Here is an 18,397-nt window from a genome sequence, read left to right as displayed (position 1 = left end):
ATTTTCAACAACCTCTATGGTGACCTACTAGTTGAACTCTATACAAAGTGTTGATGCCCATAGTTCATTCACAGTATACTGGTAGAGCCGTTAAGCTCCTGATGCTCTTTGAAAAGCTAATCAGACGCTTTAGCTTGAACTTTTCGACAAATTAGCGTGATTCCTAACAAGCCGATGAAGGAGAAACTGCGGTGGTTTGGTTCTACTACCGGTTGGATACCGTATGATGACCCCAATCACCGTGTCAATGAAATCCGGCAACTGTTCTTCCGTGAAGCCGGTATCGGGTTGTCCCGCTAGACTCAAGACTAGCTGCAGATTTGATCGTCCATCTGATTTCACCAGGCCCTAATGCGAATTCAGTTTTATTGCTTTTAGAGCCAACTCGTTGTTCAACGGGACTTTTTGGATCTTTAACAGGCTTCACCTGGACCTCCGAGTTGCTTTGGAGGTAGTGGGTTTCGTAATATGGAAAGAGGAGGATTTGTTAGGGTTCCTGATTTTGAAATTTCACCAGGCTTTATCACGGATTAAACCCATCAAAATTAGCCGTCTTCATTACCGGCCTCCCTCCTTATGTCCACATAGGTATGCTCAAGGAAGACGACCGCTGAGCCCCTTTAACATCAACAAAATTGAATGTCTCCTTGACATGGCAGTGTTAATGTAGGACTTTGTATAGAATGTCATCTAGTAACATTCTCTGGATAAATTTAATATACAAATCGCCTTCAATTTGACAAAATAAAATGTTTTTAAACAGTCTCTGTTACAAACACTCTTCCAAGTGAACATTTTTGTGATTGCATTCATTTTGACCATGGTACTTGCTATAACCGGTATATTTTTAGATATTTAGTCTGCCCTGTACGTGTTTGTATAAATATCTCAACTATTTATTTTGGAATGAAAAAAATTGTGTACCACTCTCAAATATTAAGTATTTCCATTACAGAAAATTAGAGGTTTTAACGTCGAACGGATCGGCTATGAACGGACATGATACGGTACACTTGGAGGTGACGAATGGTTCCGACGACGCAAACGATTGTAACAAAGATTGCATGTACAATGAAAATAATTCCGAGTACCAACTAACTACTGAAGAATTAGACCAAGAAGATGAAAAATTATTTGATACAGGTAGTTATTTTTTTTTTTTTCGTAATCTAGTTTATTTTTTTTTTAATTAATTTATTTCAGACCAAACAGATTTTGGAGAACCGCCTCCTCCTGTACCAGAACTCCACCGGAAACCTTTAATAAATGTAGAATTAGATCGAGAACAACCCGAAGGGTCTAAAAATTGTAACCACGTGATTATAGAAGGGGATGTTGGTGAAAATTGCATAGACATAAATGGGGGGGCACCGTTAGAAAATGATAAGACTGTCGTTAAAGGTGATATATTAAATCATAATAATAAGGGGGGAAACGAGACTTGTACAAATATAGACGATAAGTTGGATGGAAGTGTTTGTGTTAAATATCCCAATATTGGAAATATAGACAATGAAAGATCGAATGAGACCAGCACTGAAACACTTGTTGACGATGACAGCATTACACCGTAAGTTTGTTGTACTTTAATAAATGTATAGATCGTATTGGACTTTTTTTTTAATCTCGTTTTATTATTTTTTTCTTTGGATCGTCGTTACTGTATCTTGGACACTAATGAAGAACGACGCTGTTAATTAAAACAGTGTCTTGTACAGTAGGATTGGAACATTTAGTTTGTCTCGTCAACTAAGATCATTGAGACACGGTACAGTTATGATACAATTATTAACTTTAACTACGACACTTTAAACTTTCTTGAAGCGTTATTCCTAGCTGGTGGTTACGGCGATTATTACAGTATTGTGACCAACTTGTTAGTATGCATTTAACTGTCTTGCATTGCTGATACTTAGAAGGATCAGAAATCAGAAGCGACCAATACATAGTCTGCATATAACAACTGAGTCTCTGTGACTCATGGGGGTTGGTGTTGCAATTTGCCCATCGGTCGCTTATGCTAGTTATGAAATCATTTTAAATTTGTATCGACTAACTGTGGAGGTTAACCGACGAAGCTTCTTTTGCAACTTGATCTGCAAGTTCATTTCAATGCATTCCACTCTGAGACGGTATCCGGATTAAAGTAATGCTAACACCAAAGCTTGCAAGATGGTCAATAGGGTCAAGAATATTATGAATAATATCGTCTTCAAAGCCTGGATGATTGCATGTAATTCTCTTCTGAAGACGCTAGCGAAAGTTTGATTATTTGGTGTGAATTGGCTACAGCACAACCTAAGCTGACCTCAGTTTAAGATGCATCATTATACAGAATTTTATTACAGTGAGTTGAATTGATAATAAAGGAGACTGATTCGGATAGGTTATGAGTGGTGAGAGGATTGCTGGATTGAAAGTTAGATCCATAATCACAATTTATCTGAAGATAAACTGGATTATTAGATTGTGCTGAAACTTCTGCCTGGTGTGACATAAGAAGTAGTTGTCTCAGCCATAGGAGAGGTTCATTGGATTTACGATATATGTTGTCAGAAGGACTGGATTTGAAAGTTCCAAATTCTTAGAGCCTCATAAATAGCAAAGTACAATTTTCTCCACATTTGGAGCACTGCTATTTATAAAAATACTTAATAATGATATTGTAAAGGAAAGAAATGAAAACTTCTTTGAAATCTTACCATGAAATTGCAGGAAATAACCAATTTCAATTATTTGAGGAGAATATGCAGGATTTATATTATACAGGAGCATTTGTTTAGCAGTAAATAGTTTTTGAAATATCAAAGGACACAAAATGTAACATTTTTCATCATTCCGATCACAGTTGTGAACGAATTTGATAAAATGAAAAAGTTTTTACCTCTAGTATGCCAGATTTATTTTACAATATCATTTCTTTAGTAGTAAGTAGTGTTTGAAATACCAAAATAAAAATTTCTCATCATTCTGAGCACTATTTTGAACTGTTTCGATTAAATAAAAAAATAGTTTCAGCATTCGTATTTTGTTTATCAATTACCTTCAAAAACTCAAGTAAGTCTATTGTTTGAATGTTTGAACAAGAAATTTTTTGAATATTTGACCTTTATTCACATTTTTAGCTAAGTATGCTTCAAATTCATATCACACGTCCCCTATTTTCCTAAATTGCTTCCCGAAGACATTAATTTGTTCACTAATGTGACTAAAAGTGTCATTTATTCCTCGTACAAGGAAAATTTCAGTGGATGTGTACTGTAAACAAATAAAAATACAACTATTGCTCAATTTATTTCTCTATCATTGTATATTACCAATCATATATAATTATACTTGGAATTGTCTACTACAACTATTTACCTGAATATATTTCAAATTTATGAAATGAAATAATTATAAATTGGGACTTGATCGATTTAAATATACTATGTGTCCGATAAAAGATATATTTTTAGAGGCACTATTGGTAGTAACCATAATGGCATCCCTCGAAAAAGAGAGAGGTCAAAAAATTCAAATTCCTCACAGATGACAACCGATAGTAACGGTTGGGATCATTCGTTACACATTATGGCGCACCACAAGAACATATTTTCCTATCAAAATCCTTTAGGCGAAGACGGATTAGTCATACTACGTTGTGAGGTTCAAGAAAGACTCAACCAGATCATTGAGGAAAATCAAGTAAGTTTATAATAACAATAATACTAAATATAAAATTACAAAATATTTATTTTATGAAGTTGTTACAGCAAATTTTTAAATTGGATATGATTTAATGGGTGGGGAACAAAAAAATATTTAGTTGTAACACAAAAAAATATATTGGGTCATATTTTAGTTAGGGTTCTTGAAAAATAATACACCAATTCGATATATTTTAATTATTATTGCTAATTTTCAAATTAAATTGGCGTTATTATAACCAAATGATTAAACTGAACAAGAAATAAAATTTTGATACAATTGGTCTTAACAAATGATTAAAATAAGATTCTGATAATGATAAATGTGAAAAAGTATATTGTGGACATAAAGGTACAGAGATATAAAGGAAAATTGATCATATAGTTATTACTTTCTAATAATTAGCAGAAAAATCCGCAATTGAGTAAAACCCTTTTATTTTCAAGTCCCTAATGAAATTTCATATATCGACCATAAGCTTCTAAGCTGCGTTCAGGAACCATTGAGCTATCAAAGCTATTTCACATTTAATACCTAATTCGGTATAAGACTTATATAAATGATTTATTTTATAAAAAATTGTAAATCAAGTCAATTTAATTGCATATTTTCCAGTCAGACTTGAACCTGCTACCATTTGACTGCAAGCGACTACCTAACCTAACGACCATCAAAGCATTTTTATAATAAATCGTTGTGCGACATAATTCATGTATAACATCATAATCAATTAATTAATAATTTATTTTCTCAATTAATATAACTTAGAAATGAGAACTTTTGGTTAGAATATTATAAATAGGCTGTGTTCCAATGTAGCGCCATCCATTAGTGAAATTGTAAATTTTGAGTTAAAGGCTCTATAAAATTATGATTTTTATACAAATGAATTTATTAAATTCACTTTATATTATTAAATATTCCATCAATTTTTTTTAATCTCTCTTCGATTACCCTTGAATATTCGGTAATTAGTAATCATAGTTAAGATAAAAGATATGACTTTTAATAAATATTTTTATGCAGAAAGAAGTTGAGAGTCTTAAAAAGGATCTGTACGCCGCTAGAAAAAATTTAATCAAGCAACCTCGTGCGAAATGTACCCATCTTGACTGTGATCGACAAGACGATAATGTAAGTATACTTATGACCACATAACTCATAATTTTTCTGGAGCAGTTTTTTTCATCTGTTGAGTGTTATCCCACAAAGTGAATTTAGTGACTGCGAAAATGGGGACAGCATTTAGTAATATATTTGTTTCTATTCCTAATGCTGCTGAAGAAAGATACTTCTACCATACTCTGTGTTACTTATCTCAATGAGACAATGATTCTAACCTCACATATCTTCTGTTATGTAATCTAACCTATAAATTGATCGCATAGTTTTTCATTTTTATCTTCTATGTGAACTAAAAATCTATGAAGACATTATCAGTAGCCTCCTACATCTATGGAACAATCCTAAATTTGTTTTGGGTTAGTTATCGGTTTGCTCCAAACCTCTCCATGGTGGCATCATCTTCACATACCGATATTTAACTGCCTCTTCTATTCTAAATTCTCCTCAATGTAGGTTCACCCTAATTGTGTTTGCTATCAGGATAAATTCGAAGGAAATATCTTCATATTTGATCTATTTCGATCCTCAACCCTTTTTCTAGCTTGTACTATATTCAATTCCCTTTTTCATCTGAAGAGATTATATCACTTTCCGGTGTTGAATCTGGTAGTCTCGTATCGTGTTGCTGTTACCATCGAGTTACCTCTTATCCACACTGTTTCATTTTTTGGTTCTTTAAAATTTTCTTACGGTTCTTCTAAAACCACCAATGTAGGGCTACGTTATAGCAGGCTCTTGGGCGTACAACTTTCATTCTTTACTATTCCTGCTCAAATATACCACCACCTTGACTAACAAGAACTCCTTCAGCTCCCAGGAAGGTACAGGTAGATACTTAACCCTTCTACGATAGCAATTAGGAGTTGATATTGTGATTGTCAAACCACCAACAGTGTTAAATTGATTGTTTCCAGAATTCCGTTGTTGAATCCGTCGGTAGTACAAGCGAAGGACAAGCTTCAGCAACCGGAGAATCCTTGAAGTCTGATTTTTCTTGGATAGAAGAAGGTTCCATAATCGAATGTCCGCGGACGTTATGGGTACCTGATCACGCGGTTAATAGGTGTACAGGATGTGATACAGAATTCTGGATGGGAAGGAGAAAACATCACTGCAGGTATGCGTTGATAAATGATGAGAATTTTTTCAATACATCTTTCTCCAAACATAATTTGATGTTTCTACTTGAATGGTGAAAATAATTTTTAAGCCCTAGGTGTCAAACGAAATGAAGTCACTTCAATAATTTATTCGTTAGACTTCCAGTTTTTTCTCATATTTTAAAAGTGAATTTATGAATATAAATGAAATACGAGGGAGGACACAAAAATAACTAAGATTATCTAAAAAAAATCTATATTTAATTCCAAATTTTTCACAATACAAAGTTATCCCATTGAAAATACTATATATTACAAAAAGTTGTTCCACCGGTGCTTATAACTGTTTCAAATATTTTTTGTACTCATCTGTAGAAATGGCAACTTTTTTTCTTTTCCAATGTTGTGTAATCGATGTCCTCATATAATTTCTTTCATACATAGAATCAAGAAACATTACACGTGGCTAGATCAGGTGATTAAGGTGTCAGAAGCAACTAATTTTTGTCAACAACTATTGAAAAATGATGAAAAACTAGTTTTCTGTATGCCAAAAATCAGGTTTTTCGACCAACATTGTTTTATAATCCTCTCAACACTTACAACTAAAAGGTTTGATTGGCGATCTGGGAAGAAACTCCACTTGAACTCCATTGGATTCAAACAAAGCAAATTAGCTTTCGGTTCATATAGATTTGATTCATGTAGATCATAATAATTTTTACAAAACCACGACGCAGATTTTATGATTAACTCAGATATTTTGATTGCAGAAAATGCGGGAAGATATTCTGCGCGGACTGTTCCGAACACAGCGCCCCCTTACCATCAGAACAACTGTATAATCCAGTACGAGTTTGCCGAAAATGTTTCGAAGAATTAAGAAGGGACTGTACACAAATTCCTAATCAATGTAAACAAACTAACCCCCAATCAACAAACACAAATACCCAAATCGCAGCTTCGAGTAATTAATAAAAAGAATATTTTTTCAATATGTTTATTTGCGATATTGTGAAAGGGATGCTATTGAATGTTTTTAATTTGGTTTTAAAGTGTATATAGATATGTATAAAAAGTTTTATGGTTAGGTGAATTTTTTGAATGCCCTTGTGATGCTTTAAATACTATAAAATCGAAAATTTGCTACATATATAATCGAATTTTTATATCCGTATGGCGCTTAAAAAATAATCTCAATTTTATTTTTTATTGTGTTCAAGCTGAAAAATATTTAAAGAGAAACTACCCAGCTATAAGACTTTTTAACAATTTGTGACGTTCTATTAGTAAATATGTAAATTTTATTTTCAAACAACTATTCAAAAGACTTTTGCACCCAGTGTTATTTTGGATAGAGATTAATAAATTCCTGGAAAATATTTATAGGTTTTTTCCATAATTTCAATCTCTTTAACTCTAACTTTAATCTATTATAGCTTGTCTTATGACAGTTTTCCATTTTATAACTGCTTTTCCATTTGGTATCTTTCCTAATAACTTCCTTTCGATGTTTTCTTTTGCTTTTCCCATGATGGGTCTGATCCAATTCCAATGTCTTTGTCACAAATTTTGATCTATCATCTCTTGTCTTACGACAGTTTTCCATTCTTTAACTGCTCTTCCTGTTTGTTTCATACCTAATAACTTCCTCTCGGTGTATTCTTTGAGATTATTCTTTTGCGTTTTCCATGATGTCTCAGATACAATTCCAATGTCTTTGTCTCAAATTTTGATCTATTACGCTCGTCTTTTGACGGTTTTCCATACTTCAACTGCTCTTTCTCTTTATTTCTTTCCTAACAACTTTCTATTTGATACTCTATCATCTCTTTTCTTATGACAGTTTTCCTTCTTATAACTGCTCTTCCTTTTGGTTTTTTCCCCTAATAGTTTTTATTTCAATATTTTTTTCGCCATCACTTATTCAGCGTTATTTGGACGTTACTATAGTGTAACTATGGTCAATTCTTCATAATTAGATTATACGTGGTGAACTCGATGAGTGGGTCGTAACAAGTTCATAATAATGTCAATAAGCAGTCATAAACCGTGGCCCATATAGAGCTCCTGATAGGCCGTCGTGATCTGTCTTCTCCATTTTTAACGAAATACAATATCTTTGTCTCAGATCTTTATTGGAAATCGGTTGTCAGATGTAGTCACTTCATACCATTCTTGTTCTTTGTCCCATTTTCACACTTGTGTTGTTATTTCTAATCCGATATTCTTTTAAAGTGATACTTGACTAGACAGTGGTCTGTCAGAACACCTACCACCAGTTTAGTGTCGCTTCTAGAAAAGTTCTTCAGATTTTTTAGCTGAAGTGGTTATGAATCTTTTGGATTGTCTTAGACGTGGAGTATTTCTTCATCCTTTCATTTCGTTGTTGATGTGGCATCTCGTGAGGCCACAGTAGGGCTCTTGTTCTAGGTATAGAGTCCTTGTCCCTTTTTTGATAAGGTTGTCCTGTTCCTCATTGTCTGGTATACTCTGGTCGCCTGGTAGGCTCTCACGCTAATGTGGACGTGCACTCAATAACTTTCAGAACCTTCAAGGGTACTTGGTTATCGTACAGAATATGAATGTGCTTTTCCCTTAACTTATATTATGGAGAGCACAAAATAGTATGAAAATTAAAAGCACAACTTGAGTTACAATTGTAGTATCTTGATACAAAAAGTCATTTCCTCAGATGCATTAAAAATTTCAAAAAAAAATCTAGATACAAATTACGATACATTTTGATCTGGCTTTAGGATCAGACACTGTGTATGTAATATACGCACAACAATTTTTGGTGAAAAGTACCAGACCAAGAATCAAATTTCTTTCAGAATTGAATTGTTTGGTCTGGTGAGGTCTAATTAGCTCTAGTCTTTTCGTTGGAGACACGATCTTCTTGTATAAATCGTGTATGTAAAACTTTTTGTAAATATAACCCACCAGCTAATTTGTTAATGTTTTAAAGACTATTATTTTTATAATATAAAAAAATGTAAATTGTACCTTATTTAAAGGGTAAAAGGACTGAAATTAATATTTTACGTCGGTAGATAATGTATTTTGTTATAAAAACTTAACACGTTGACTGCCGTGCTATGCTAGATATAATAAAGCGGTTGTTAAATATTAACTCACGCATAGATGGCAGTAAGCGTGTTAAGAAAAATACACATGAATAGTTGTGTCTAAACTCGTTGAATGTTTTCGTCCTAAATATCGATAGGTAACATTCCTTTCACGCGATATCGTAAATGATTTTTTCAAAAGATTCGGATACTTTTAGAGATTTGTAACAAAAGAACTTTGACAAGTGTTTTTTCTCAATTCGAGACTACAAAATTGATGTTAAAATGTCCAAGAGTATATTGAAATATTAATACATTTGTCATTAGGTATATTGAAGATATTTAGTGAATAAAACTTATTTTAAATTTAATTTGGGTGTTTTTGAATTTACCTTCAAATTTTTTCCTCAAATTTTACCAAAAAAACTTTTATTCAAAATAAAAACAATTGTATAATAATCAATTGTGAATGATGAAATCATTGTTTACAATTAGAACACCTCCAAAATATTCTATAGCTGCATATTGTTATAGAAACAGTTAAGTGAGAAGAAGAAGAACCTAATCAACAAAACCATCTCTATAACCTCTCTACATTGTCCCTTTAATTCTATTCCTTATATCTCCATTTTTTCTAGTTCTAGGATTTTGTTTTCTACAATATTTTCTTCTATCTCTTTTTTTCTGATTATTTTATTTTCTCTATTTCCATTCATAATATGTTTTTTATAGTTTTCCCCATTTTTTTCAAATCTATCTAAGATTTTTTCTAATGTGTTTGTTTTTTTGATTTCCTGAATCAAAAGCAACAGATAACAGATGAAGAAGAAAAAAATAAATATGACAAAGAGTAACGGACACAATACAAAACTAAATAATGTTGAAGTAACAAGTTGTAATAAGACATAAAGTGATGAAAATTACAAATACAGTGCGAACAAAATAGAATGCTAGACAAAAATTCCTATTGAACCTGAACTCTAGAACTAAAAGATTCTTAACCATGAAGAACTTCTCGTGATGACCAGAAACGATAGTAAACTGGTGGTCGGTATTCTGGCAGGTCAAATACAACCTTAAAACGATAGGCATAATTCGTTATAAAATAAACATTTTCATCACAAAGTAATAGGGGTTGACTAATTATAAAAAACATATCCATAAATTATAGTTTTTTATAAAATTTTTTGATAAAATCTGAAACCCTTTCGCCTATCATAATAGCAGCAGCATTGGTATGACCGCTTAAAAAAGGAATAACACTAACATCAGCAACCCTTAATCCTTTAATACCATGAACCCTAAGTTTATTATCAACCACCGCTGTTTTGTCAATTGTAGGTCCCATCTTACAAGTTCCCATTGGATGATATAGTGTAACACTAATGGTTCTCAATGCACACTCCCAATATTCATCAGAGTCGAACTCAATATTCTGGCAACCATAGACCGGATACGGACTTAATTTAGCACCATTACTCCTAAACGCTTTGGTATCTAGAAACTTCTCTATATATCTTATAGCCTCTATCATTCTTTTGATGTCTTTATTACATTTATCGGAATAGTAGTTACCGTAAATGAGAGGTTTATCATGAGGATCAGCTGATCGTAATTGCACTTCGCCAACAGACATTGGGTGAAGTAAAATTGGTGCTATGGTCCAAACTGGTTCGTTTTCCAAAGGTTCGTAAGTGTAACTGTACAATTCGTCCGTTATTCTGAAAGCTAAACATACAACGTATTATTTTTTGCGAGCAAAGTATATGGTAAGGTTAGGTGTAGTCAATAGAAACGAATACTGCTTAGAGATTCGAGCAGAAACCAGAGGTTAGGTTGGTAGTTGCACTGGAACTAGACCAGTGCAGGTTAGTTCATAGGTGTTTGTTCTTGGTAGCTGCACTGGCGGAACTAGTACGGGAAGTGTACACTAAAGCGTTTGTAGCAGAAACAGCGCTAGTGTCGCTGTTCTTAGTAGCAGTGCAAGAGAACTAGTTCACCCAGTTCACTGTACTGCTTGCACTTAAGAAAAAGAAGAAGGATAAAGAAAAAATTAGTCGATACAGTGTTTGAAAATATTGGAGAAGTAGAAGCAAAGTCTCGAATTGCAGCTTGTGGAAAATAATTGTAGAAGCAGTTAAAGACAGATTAGAAAGAAAAATAAATAATGGGACTTAAAGGCCTGCAATATAGTCTAATATAAGAAACTTAAGAGACTAAATATCATCAAACGGCAGCTGATATACTTAAATTTAGTTTTTTTTGATCCTTTATGGAACAATAAAATTGAGCACCTCCTTATTAACATCAACTAATAGACAGTTTCATTTTTACTGATCAAAAAAATCTATCTAAATACAATTTAGTAAATACCTTGTCTGAGAAAAGTACCGTGGTCGGTTCCAAGATATCCTCTAAGAAGTAAAAATTCTATATCCGGAGAATTTGGGGAATAACTAGATACATTCGTTCTGATAAAACCAAGTCCTTCCACTCCTCCCATAGTAGCAAACGGTCCTTCCCCTTTCGTTACAAATTTTGGGAGGCTCGTTAAGTAGGATATCCAAGTTTGATCCCAATCAAAATACACCGGAAATATAGTTCCATAAAAACAAACGTGATCGAGCATCCCTTGTCCAACGGGCAAATCCTTTATGACCGGTATTCCGAATTTTTGTAAATGGTGTTCCGGTCCTATTCCTGATAACATCAATAGTTGGGGCGAATTAATAGCTCCTAAAATATATTACTAGTATTTAGTATATGAATAAAAATTTTGAAAGAAGTCTTTGTCAGCTGGACTATGAGCTTTTTCGTTATGGGATTGTGGCAAAATTAAACACCAAAGTGTACTAACTCTAATATATTTCCGTGCTTTCGAATACTTATGTATTCATCTTCTGAGACTTAAATACCAACTATTATTATTTCCCCCAAGTTTTTAATAGTAGTCGTTGTGAGTATTTTTTGAATTGAAATAAAAAATCGATACATAACTGTAGATGAATCACTATATGCCTGGAACGAAAAAATGTTCAATACAGATGATTACAAAGGTCGAACCTGCTCAGAAAAGGTCAAAGGCAACAGGAGAGTAATATGCATCATTTCCGATAAAGTAAAAGGAGAGAAAAAAACGGCCGCATTTGGAGGAAAACAAAGTGTTTTTCTCTGGAAACAAGTCCTACTGAAAGGATCACGTTTTATAGAAACTTTTTATTGAAATAATTATAGTGAATTCTTTTTCCCAATAAAAATATTCTCGTGTACATATTCTTTTCTTTATTATGGATCTTGTAACACCCTAGAGAAGTGAGACTTCTCTAGGGTGTTAAAAAAGTAAATTTATAATGTTTTAGGGTAACTTTAGTTACCTAATACATACTTTTCACGAAAAACTAACCCATGTATGAAAAAATAAACGACACCAATTGTTGTATACAGAAAAAAACTGTTTATTTGAAAACTGTCAAATAATTGTGCTATTGATATTCAAAGTGGAAAAATGAGAAAAATTACCCCTTTTTAGGGTAACTTTAGCTAAATACAAAATTTTCACGAGAAAATAACCGAGTATGAAAAAGTAACCGAAACCAATTGTTGTATACCGAAAAAATCAATTTATTTGAAAAATGTTGTTCAAAAATTGTGCTGTTGATATTCAAAGTGGAAAAATGGGAAAAGCTAACCCTTTTTTAGGGTAACTTTAGCTAAATACATAATTTTCATCAGAAAATAACCTAAGTATGAACAAATTAATGACATTGATGGTTGCATATAGTGACAATCTGATTATTTAAAAAATGCAATCTAAAAGTTAGTTCAGTTGGTTTTTAACGATAAAAAATGAGGGAAGTCACCCCATTTTATGGTACTATTTATAATCATCGATCGATATCTATATAAGAAATACAGTGCTGTTCTTTTTTTATAACAAATTATTGTCTAGTAATCGATATTACCAATAATATTAAACATTAGGTGATATTAGTTTACCTGCACATAATATCACCTCTTTCCTCGCTAAAACAACAGAAGTTTTACCATCTTTTTCATATATTACACCTTGAGCCTGCTTAGTCTCTTCGTTGATGATAATTTTCGTAACAAGAGCCTTTATTACTACATCTAGATTACTTCTGCTGGACGCCGGTACCAGAAACGCTCTACCTGTACTGAATCTTCTACCGTTGCGGGTTGTGGATTGACTTGGAGAAACACCAATTTCGGAACGTGGAGAATTGTAATCAACATATTCCAAACCTATCTCGGCCCCACCTGTAATCATTTTTTATTCATTATTATCAATAGTTACTGGAGCTGTTCACGTACGAAGACAGTGACTGTTCCACCATGTTTATGAAGTCAAAACTTGAGTTATTTTGTAGTCGACAGTCAAAGTGTTTATTTTTCTAAAAGATTTGTATCCCACTAGACTTTACCTTCTATTGCCGCATCTACAATAGACGATCGGTAAGTGTTTTCAACGCTTAAAGGCCCAGTGGTGTTGTGATAATCCATATCCGCTTTTCCTAGGTTATGAGCTCCTTCCGATTTCAAAAAATAGGGTAAAACATCCTCGTAGGACCAGCCTTGAAAAAAAAAAACAATATTATAAGGTATTATTTTTCCGTTTTTGAACTGTCGAGTCACATATTTTCGTTTTAATTTCACCAGTTTAACTTTACCAGAATCTTTTCTTTCCATTAGTACAAAAAATTTATCTATCGTTAAATTTTTTTTATTTCTTTATTCTAATTGAAACTGTCGGTTTTTATGGTACAAAGAGTAAACTTGGACAAGAGATAGGACACTGAGAGGATACAAAAAGGACACATAAAAGGGAGATGAATCAGAGAGATATAGATAAAGAAAGACAATACAGACATAACACAAAAACAAGCAGAAAATAGACAGTAAGGAAAATGAGACAACGCAGAGGAAACAGACAAAGTAAATATACCGAAGAGGACACAGAAAACGGGAGAGACAACACAAAAGCAGATGGCAACAGGAAAAAACTGTACAGTGATGCATAAGAGACACGGTGAGAGGACATGGAGACGAAACAGAGATAAAAAATACAAACAGGACATTGGTAGAGAAAGAGAGACAACAGAGAATCAAGCGGAAACTAGACAGAAAGGAAGCTGAGACAAGACATGGAGAAGAAACAGACAGAGACAACACAGAAAAAAACGGAAACTAGACAGAAAGGAAGCTGTGACAAGACATAGATACGAAATAGATATATATATATATATATATATATATATATATATATATATATATATATATATATATATATATATATATATATATATATATATATATATATAGATAGATAGATAGATAGATAGATAGATAGATAGAGAGAGAGAGAGAGAGAGAGAGAGAGAGAGAGAGAGAGAGAGAACAGAGCACAGAAACATAGACTGCCAGACAGAAACTTTACATTGAGGCAGACAAAGAGGACACAGGAACTAGGCAGAGAGTAGAAGTAACACTGAGAGAGGAGGATACAAGAAAGAAACAGAGAGAGACAAATAGAAATTAGAGACAGAGGGTTTGAACATAGACTAGGTAAACAAATCGGAAAAATATAGTCAAGGTAGATATAGAATAGGAAGAGACAAGACATGGGAGGCGGACAAAAGCAAACAGACAACAAAATTAGAGAGAGAGAGAAAAATAGAATGCCATAATTTTCAATAGTGACATCAATGACAGTTTCTTGTTATATTGGTTTTAGTTATTAAGGAGATAATCTTCGTGTTTCTGGTACTATTATCAATAGATGCTGGATATGAGGTTAGCGTTGAGGGTTTTCATACTTATTTTTAATTTAAAAAAAAATACCTTTGTTTCCTAATTCTTCCCATTTGTCGAAGTCTTCCTTAGCGCCTCTAGAATATACCATAAAATTGAGCACACTAGACCCACCTAACGCTTTACCTCTTGGACACGGCATTCTACCATCAACCAAACCCCATAATGCATTTTGCTGAGGTTCCATTGTATATGACCAATCGTAGATGCTTCCTGAACAAAAAAAGTTATTGTTATATCAATATTATTTCCAATATTATTATAAGTAAGTATAAGAAAAAGTTGAGGGGGAATCACCGAGTTAAAATCCACATTTAACTACACTTTCCTCCATTTAGAATCACAAAACACGGTAATTTAGCGTTTTCGAGGTCTTAGAATCCATTCATCGAGGTCCCAGATGTCGTAGTACTTTCACTTTTTCTAATAATTCAATTGGTTGACTTCCGGTTCGACTTTTCGAGCTAGATTTATGAATTAAACAAAGGGTTTTATTTTTGGGGACCTATTTCAAAATGAACTTTTATTTACATTCGAATTGGGAACTGTTTCTTGTTGTTGTTAAGCAACCAAGGAATGGATCCATTTTCTGGTCAAGCTAGATTTACTTTAGCTTCTATTAGGTTAGGTTTACTTTAGCTTCAATTAGGTTTAGTTTATTTTACTCTAGCTCCAATGAGGTTAGGTTTATTTGACTCTAGCTTCAATTAGGTTAGGTTTACTTTAGCTTCGATTAGGTAAGATTTACTTTAGCTTCAATTAGGTTAGGTTTAGTTTGCCTTGGATTCTTAAAAATCTAGAGATATAGGATCTGTACATCTTGAAGGTCACTTGATCCTCTTCTACTCCATAGGAAAACTCAAAGACTATCGAACATCACGTGCATGATGCGGAGGTGCACGCGGACTGGTATGATAGGTATTTTTGAATCGGAATTCATTCTTAAAAGTTTGAGGATTCGATTGATTTATGATTGTTCCGAAAGGATTCATGATTAAACTATACATACGATATGAAAATACCTTGGAAAGTAACGGCGAGTAAAGGAACGTCGACATATTCGGTTTCAGGAACACCGGCTTCCAAAAGGCATATCTTCCAATCTGCTATTTCCGATAATCTGGCAGCCACAACGGAACCGGCTGAACCACCACCTACTACGATAAAATCGTATTCTTCGGCTAAAATTTAAGTATAAGATTAGAACTTCTGGGTTTATAAACGTCGTAGAAAAAATATACTGTTCAACTCGTGTTCATATTTAACACTAAACCACATAAATTATATTTTGATGCTGTTAGATAGTCAAGAATAGAAGATAACGTTGAAATCCACTGAGTTCAAGCATGCGCAAGTGAGTATATGAAAATGGAAAGTTTCAATGGGGGCTAAGATGTATGGATGGTTGTGGAAATGAAATTGAAACTTGATTTAAAATCTAGATGGTAAGAGGGAATTGTATGTCTTTTAAAAGATCTTTGATACCTTTTCACAACTATTCAAACTATCGTATATCTATTTCAAAATGGCTTGCATACAATGGTATAATGGAGTTTTTGAAAGTGGGCACTTTTCGTTGGGACATCATGTATAATATGATAGGAAAACTATGCTCCAGTTGAGCCCCAAAAGTTTGAGAGCCACAAAATAAAGCGATGGTGCCAGCTTTTTGTCGATTCCATGGTACTAAAATGGCATAGAAACTATGAGAATCCACTTCGCTTTTGATAGATAATTCAAAACAAACTGAGGTGTTTCTGGTCTGGGATACACCATTAAGTACACGTCCGAACTAGCCTGGGAGTGTAAAAAAACTCTAAAAGCTGCAGCTAACAGAAACAAAGTAACCCTAATCAGGCCATCAAGCAATGAGGAAGCAATAACTTTATATCTTGAACCAAAGTCCCACTGTGGACTCTGAGATTTCACATCAACAACAAACTGAAGGATCAGATGAAATATTAATGAAGAAATGCTACAGGTATAATATTCATACCGTAGCAGTAAAGAATTCTGAGAAAGTTCAGAAACGACATAAACTGATATTTAGATACTCCAAGAGATGTTTTAGGTCTACTTAAATCTTACATATACGGTATATATACGGTATGGATACAAGGCAAGACTATTTCTTATTCTGTTTCATTTTTTTAATGAATTTTCGTTTATATGCAAGTTTTAAACTATACTTTTAGATGATATATCCGTTTCCTGATAATTGTAAATCATATACTTTATGTAGTCTCTCAAAACCTCCCCGATATTAAATTTTTTGCTCTAACCACCCACCCTAGAGTCCTGATACAGTTCCCAGAGATTCGATAAAAAAATTTGTATAACCACGTCTCTTAATATGAAATATTGAATAAAAGTTGAATATTCAAATTTTGTATCAATTTAAACGTAATTAGGAAAAAATGAATATACCTGGTGTGTCTGTTAACGTCCATATTTCTTCATCAACTTTTAAAATGAATTTTTCGTACAATCTGATCAGCTCATTTGCAACATTTGACATATGCATCATAGCAGAACCTTGTACACTTCTCCATATGTTATCTATCAAATTGGATTTACTTCTGGGAACCAAAAAAATGATAAGGGACATTAAAAAAAATAACTTCATCGTCCCCTCGATATTTAAAACGCTTTAATACCTTTTAGTTATACCAAACTATCTTGTAATCTTTTTTATATGTTTTACATATGTTTTAAATAATTAAAAATAATAATTAAAAATTATTATGACATTTTTCGTTTATTACTGAGTCAATTATATCATTAAATTCAATTTTTATTAATTATCGTAAACGTTTGTTTCGTGACAAAATTAGTAGACGTGAAAACGACCTCCTTTATTGTTTTTTCACGGGAAGATAAACTAGAAATAATTTTAATATACCAAATTCCAAAAATACAAAAATATGCGCCATAAGGACAGTAGGAAAACAACATAAGAAGACCAGGTGAACAAAAGAAATACAAGAAGTAATAAAGAAGAGAAAAGATCATAACTAAAAAGAGTACATAAAACAAAGTGAGTAAGTAAAGAAAAAAGTAAGAGAAGCTAAAAAGAAATTTCGTGAAGAATCCAGAGAAGAACTGAACAAAGAATATGATAACAACTGAAAATGTTGGCATAGCATAACAGCATCGGAAGGAAAGAAAGAGAAGAAGATAAAAGGAATTTGTTAGTAGAAAAACAACATAAGAGAACCGGATTGTGAACAAATGAAATACAAGAAGTAAAAAGGCTACAGAACGACCTCGACGTTTTACCACAGTTACTGAAACACCTTCTCCTCCACTGGGAGCTATATGACGATGATGAGGATGGAAAAACTGCAACAGTCAAAACTATAAAAAAAATTGAAATGATTGTATACTTGAAACATACTTCAATCATAAGTTATTTTAGATAAAAGCAATGAAAAACAGGGTGATACCATGTAGAAATGTTTGAGAAGTATTACCAGTAGTTTCCTATATACATCACTCCTGAATTTTTCAAGTTTTAAGACAATTGGTAACCCTGATAGTTGCCACTGTACTCAACACACTGTTTACATTACCACTTCACCG

General features: G+C 33.0%; 2 protein-coding genes across 3 annotated transcripts in view; one reads left to right on the top strand and one right to left on the bottom strand.

Annotated features, from left to right (window-relative positions):
• The window catches only part of LOC130901610 (myotubularin-related protein 3), a 28,183-nt gene extending 19,561 nt beyond the window's left edge, over nt 1-8,622 (top strand). Inside the window, exons 12-17 of one of the 2 annotated variants that reach the window (XM_057813096.1) lie at nt 956-1,143; nt 1,204-1,570; nt 3,459-3,687; nt 4,717-4,824; nt 5,730-5,932; nt 6,689-8,622. In XM_057813096.1, the coding sequence (XP_057669079.1) occupies nt 956-1,143; nt 1,204-1,570; nt 3,459-3,687; nt 4,717-4,824; nt 5,730-5,932; nt 6,689-6,890 (1,297 nt within the window). In that variant the 3' untranslated portion in view covers nt 6,891-8,622. Of the gene's footprint in view, nt 1-955; nt 1,144-1,203; nt 1,571-3,458; nt 3,688-4,716; nt 4,825-5,729; nt 5,933-6,673 lie in introns of both variants that reach the window. The other variant, XM_057813095.1, reaches the window with a different exon arrangement.
• A 1,521-nt stretch (nt 8,623-10,143) lies between these two features.
• LOC130901611 (glucose dehydrogenase [FAD, quinone]-like) lies at nt 10,144-18,392 on the bottom strand. The gene is made up of 7 exons (XM_057813097.1): nt 17,243-18,392; nt 15,838-15,996; nt 14,846-15,028; nt 13,429-13,578; nt 12,983-13,264; nt 11,360-11,722; nt 10,144-10,714 (listed from the first exon to the last, which is right to left on the bottom strand). Exons 1-7 carry the CDS (start codon nt 17,439-17,441, stop codon nt 10,152-10,154), a joined length of 1,899 nt encoding a protein of 632 aa, XP_057669080.1. The 5' UTR covers nt 17,442-18,392; the 3' UTR covers nt 10,144-10,151.
• Between the last annotated feature and the right edge of the window lie 5 nt (nt 18,393-18,397).

Source organism: Diorhabda carinulata, chromosome X (assembly GCF_026250575.1).
Source record: "Diorhabda carinulata isolate Delta chromosome X, icDioCari1.1, whole genome shotgun sequence".
NCBI lineage: Eukaryota > Metazoa > Arthropoda > Insecta > Coleoptera > Chrysomelidae > Diorhabda > Diorhabda carinulata.
This window is presented reverse-complemented; position numbering and strand designations above follow the sequence as displayed.

Excerpts from the sequence above, each read along its gene's own strand:
- LOC130901611 (XM_057813097.1), bottom strand. The coding sequence starts at position 17,441 with ATGAAGTTATTTTTTTTAATGTCCCTTATCATTTTTTTGGTTCCCAGA. Across the intron at positions 11,723-12,982 it reads AGAGGTGATATTATGTGCAG|GAGCTATTAATTCGCCCCAA; the intron begins GTAAACTAATAT and ends AATATATTTTAG. Across the intron at positions 10,715-11,359 it reads CGGTACTTTTCTCAGACAAG|CTTTCAGAATAACGGACGAA; the intron begins GTATTTACTAAA and ends TTGTATGTTTAG.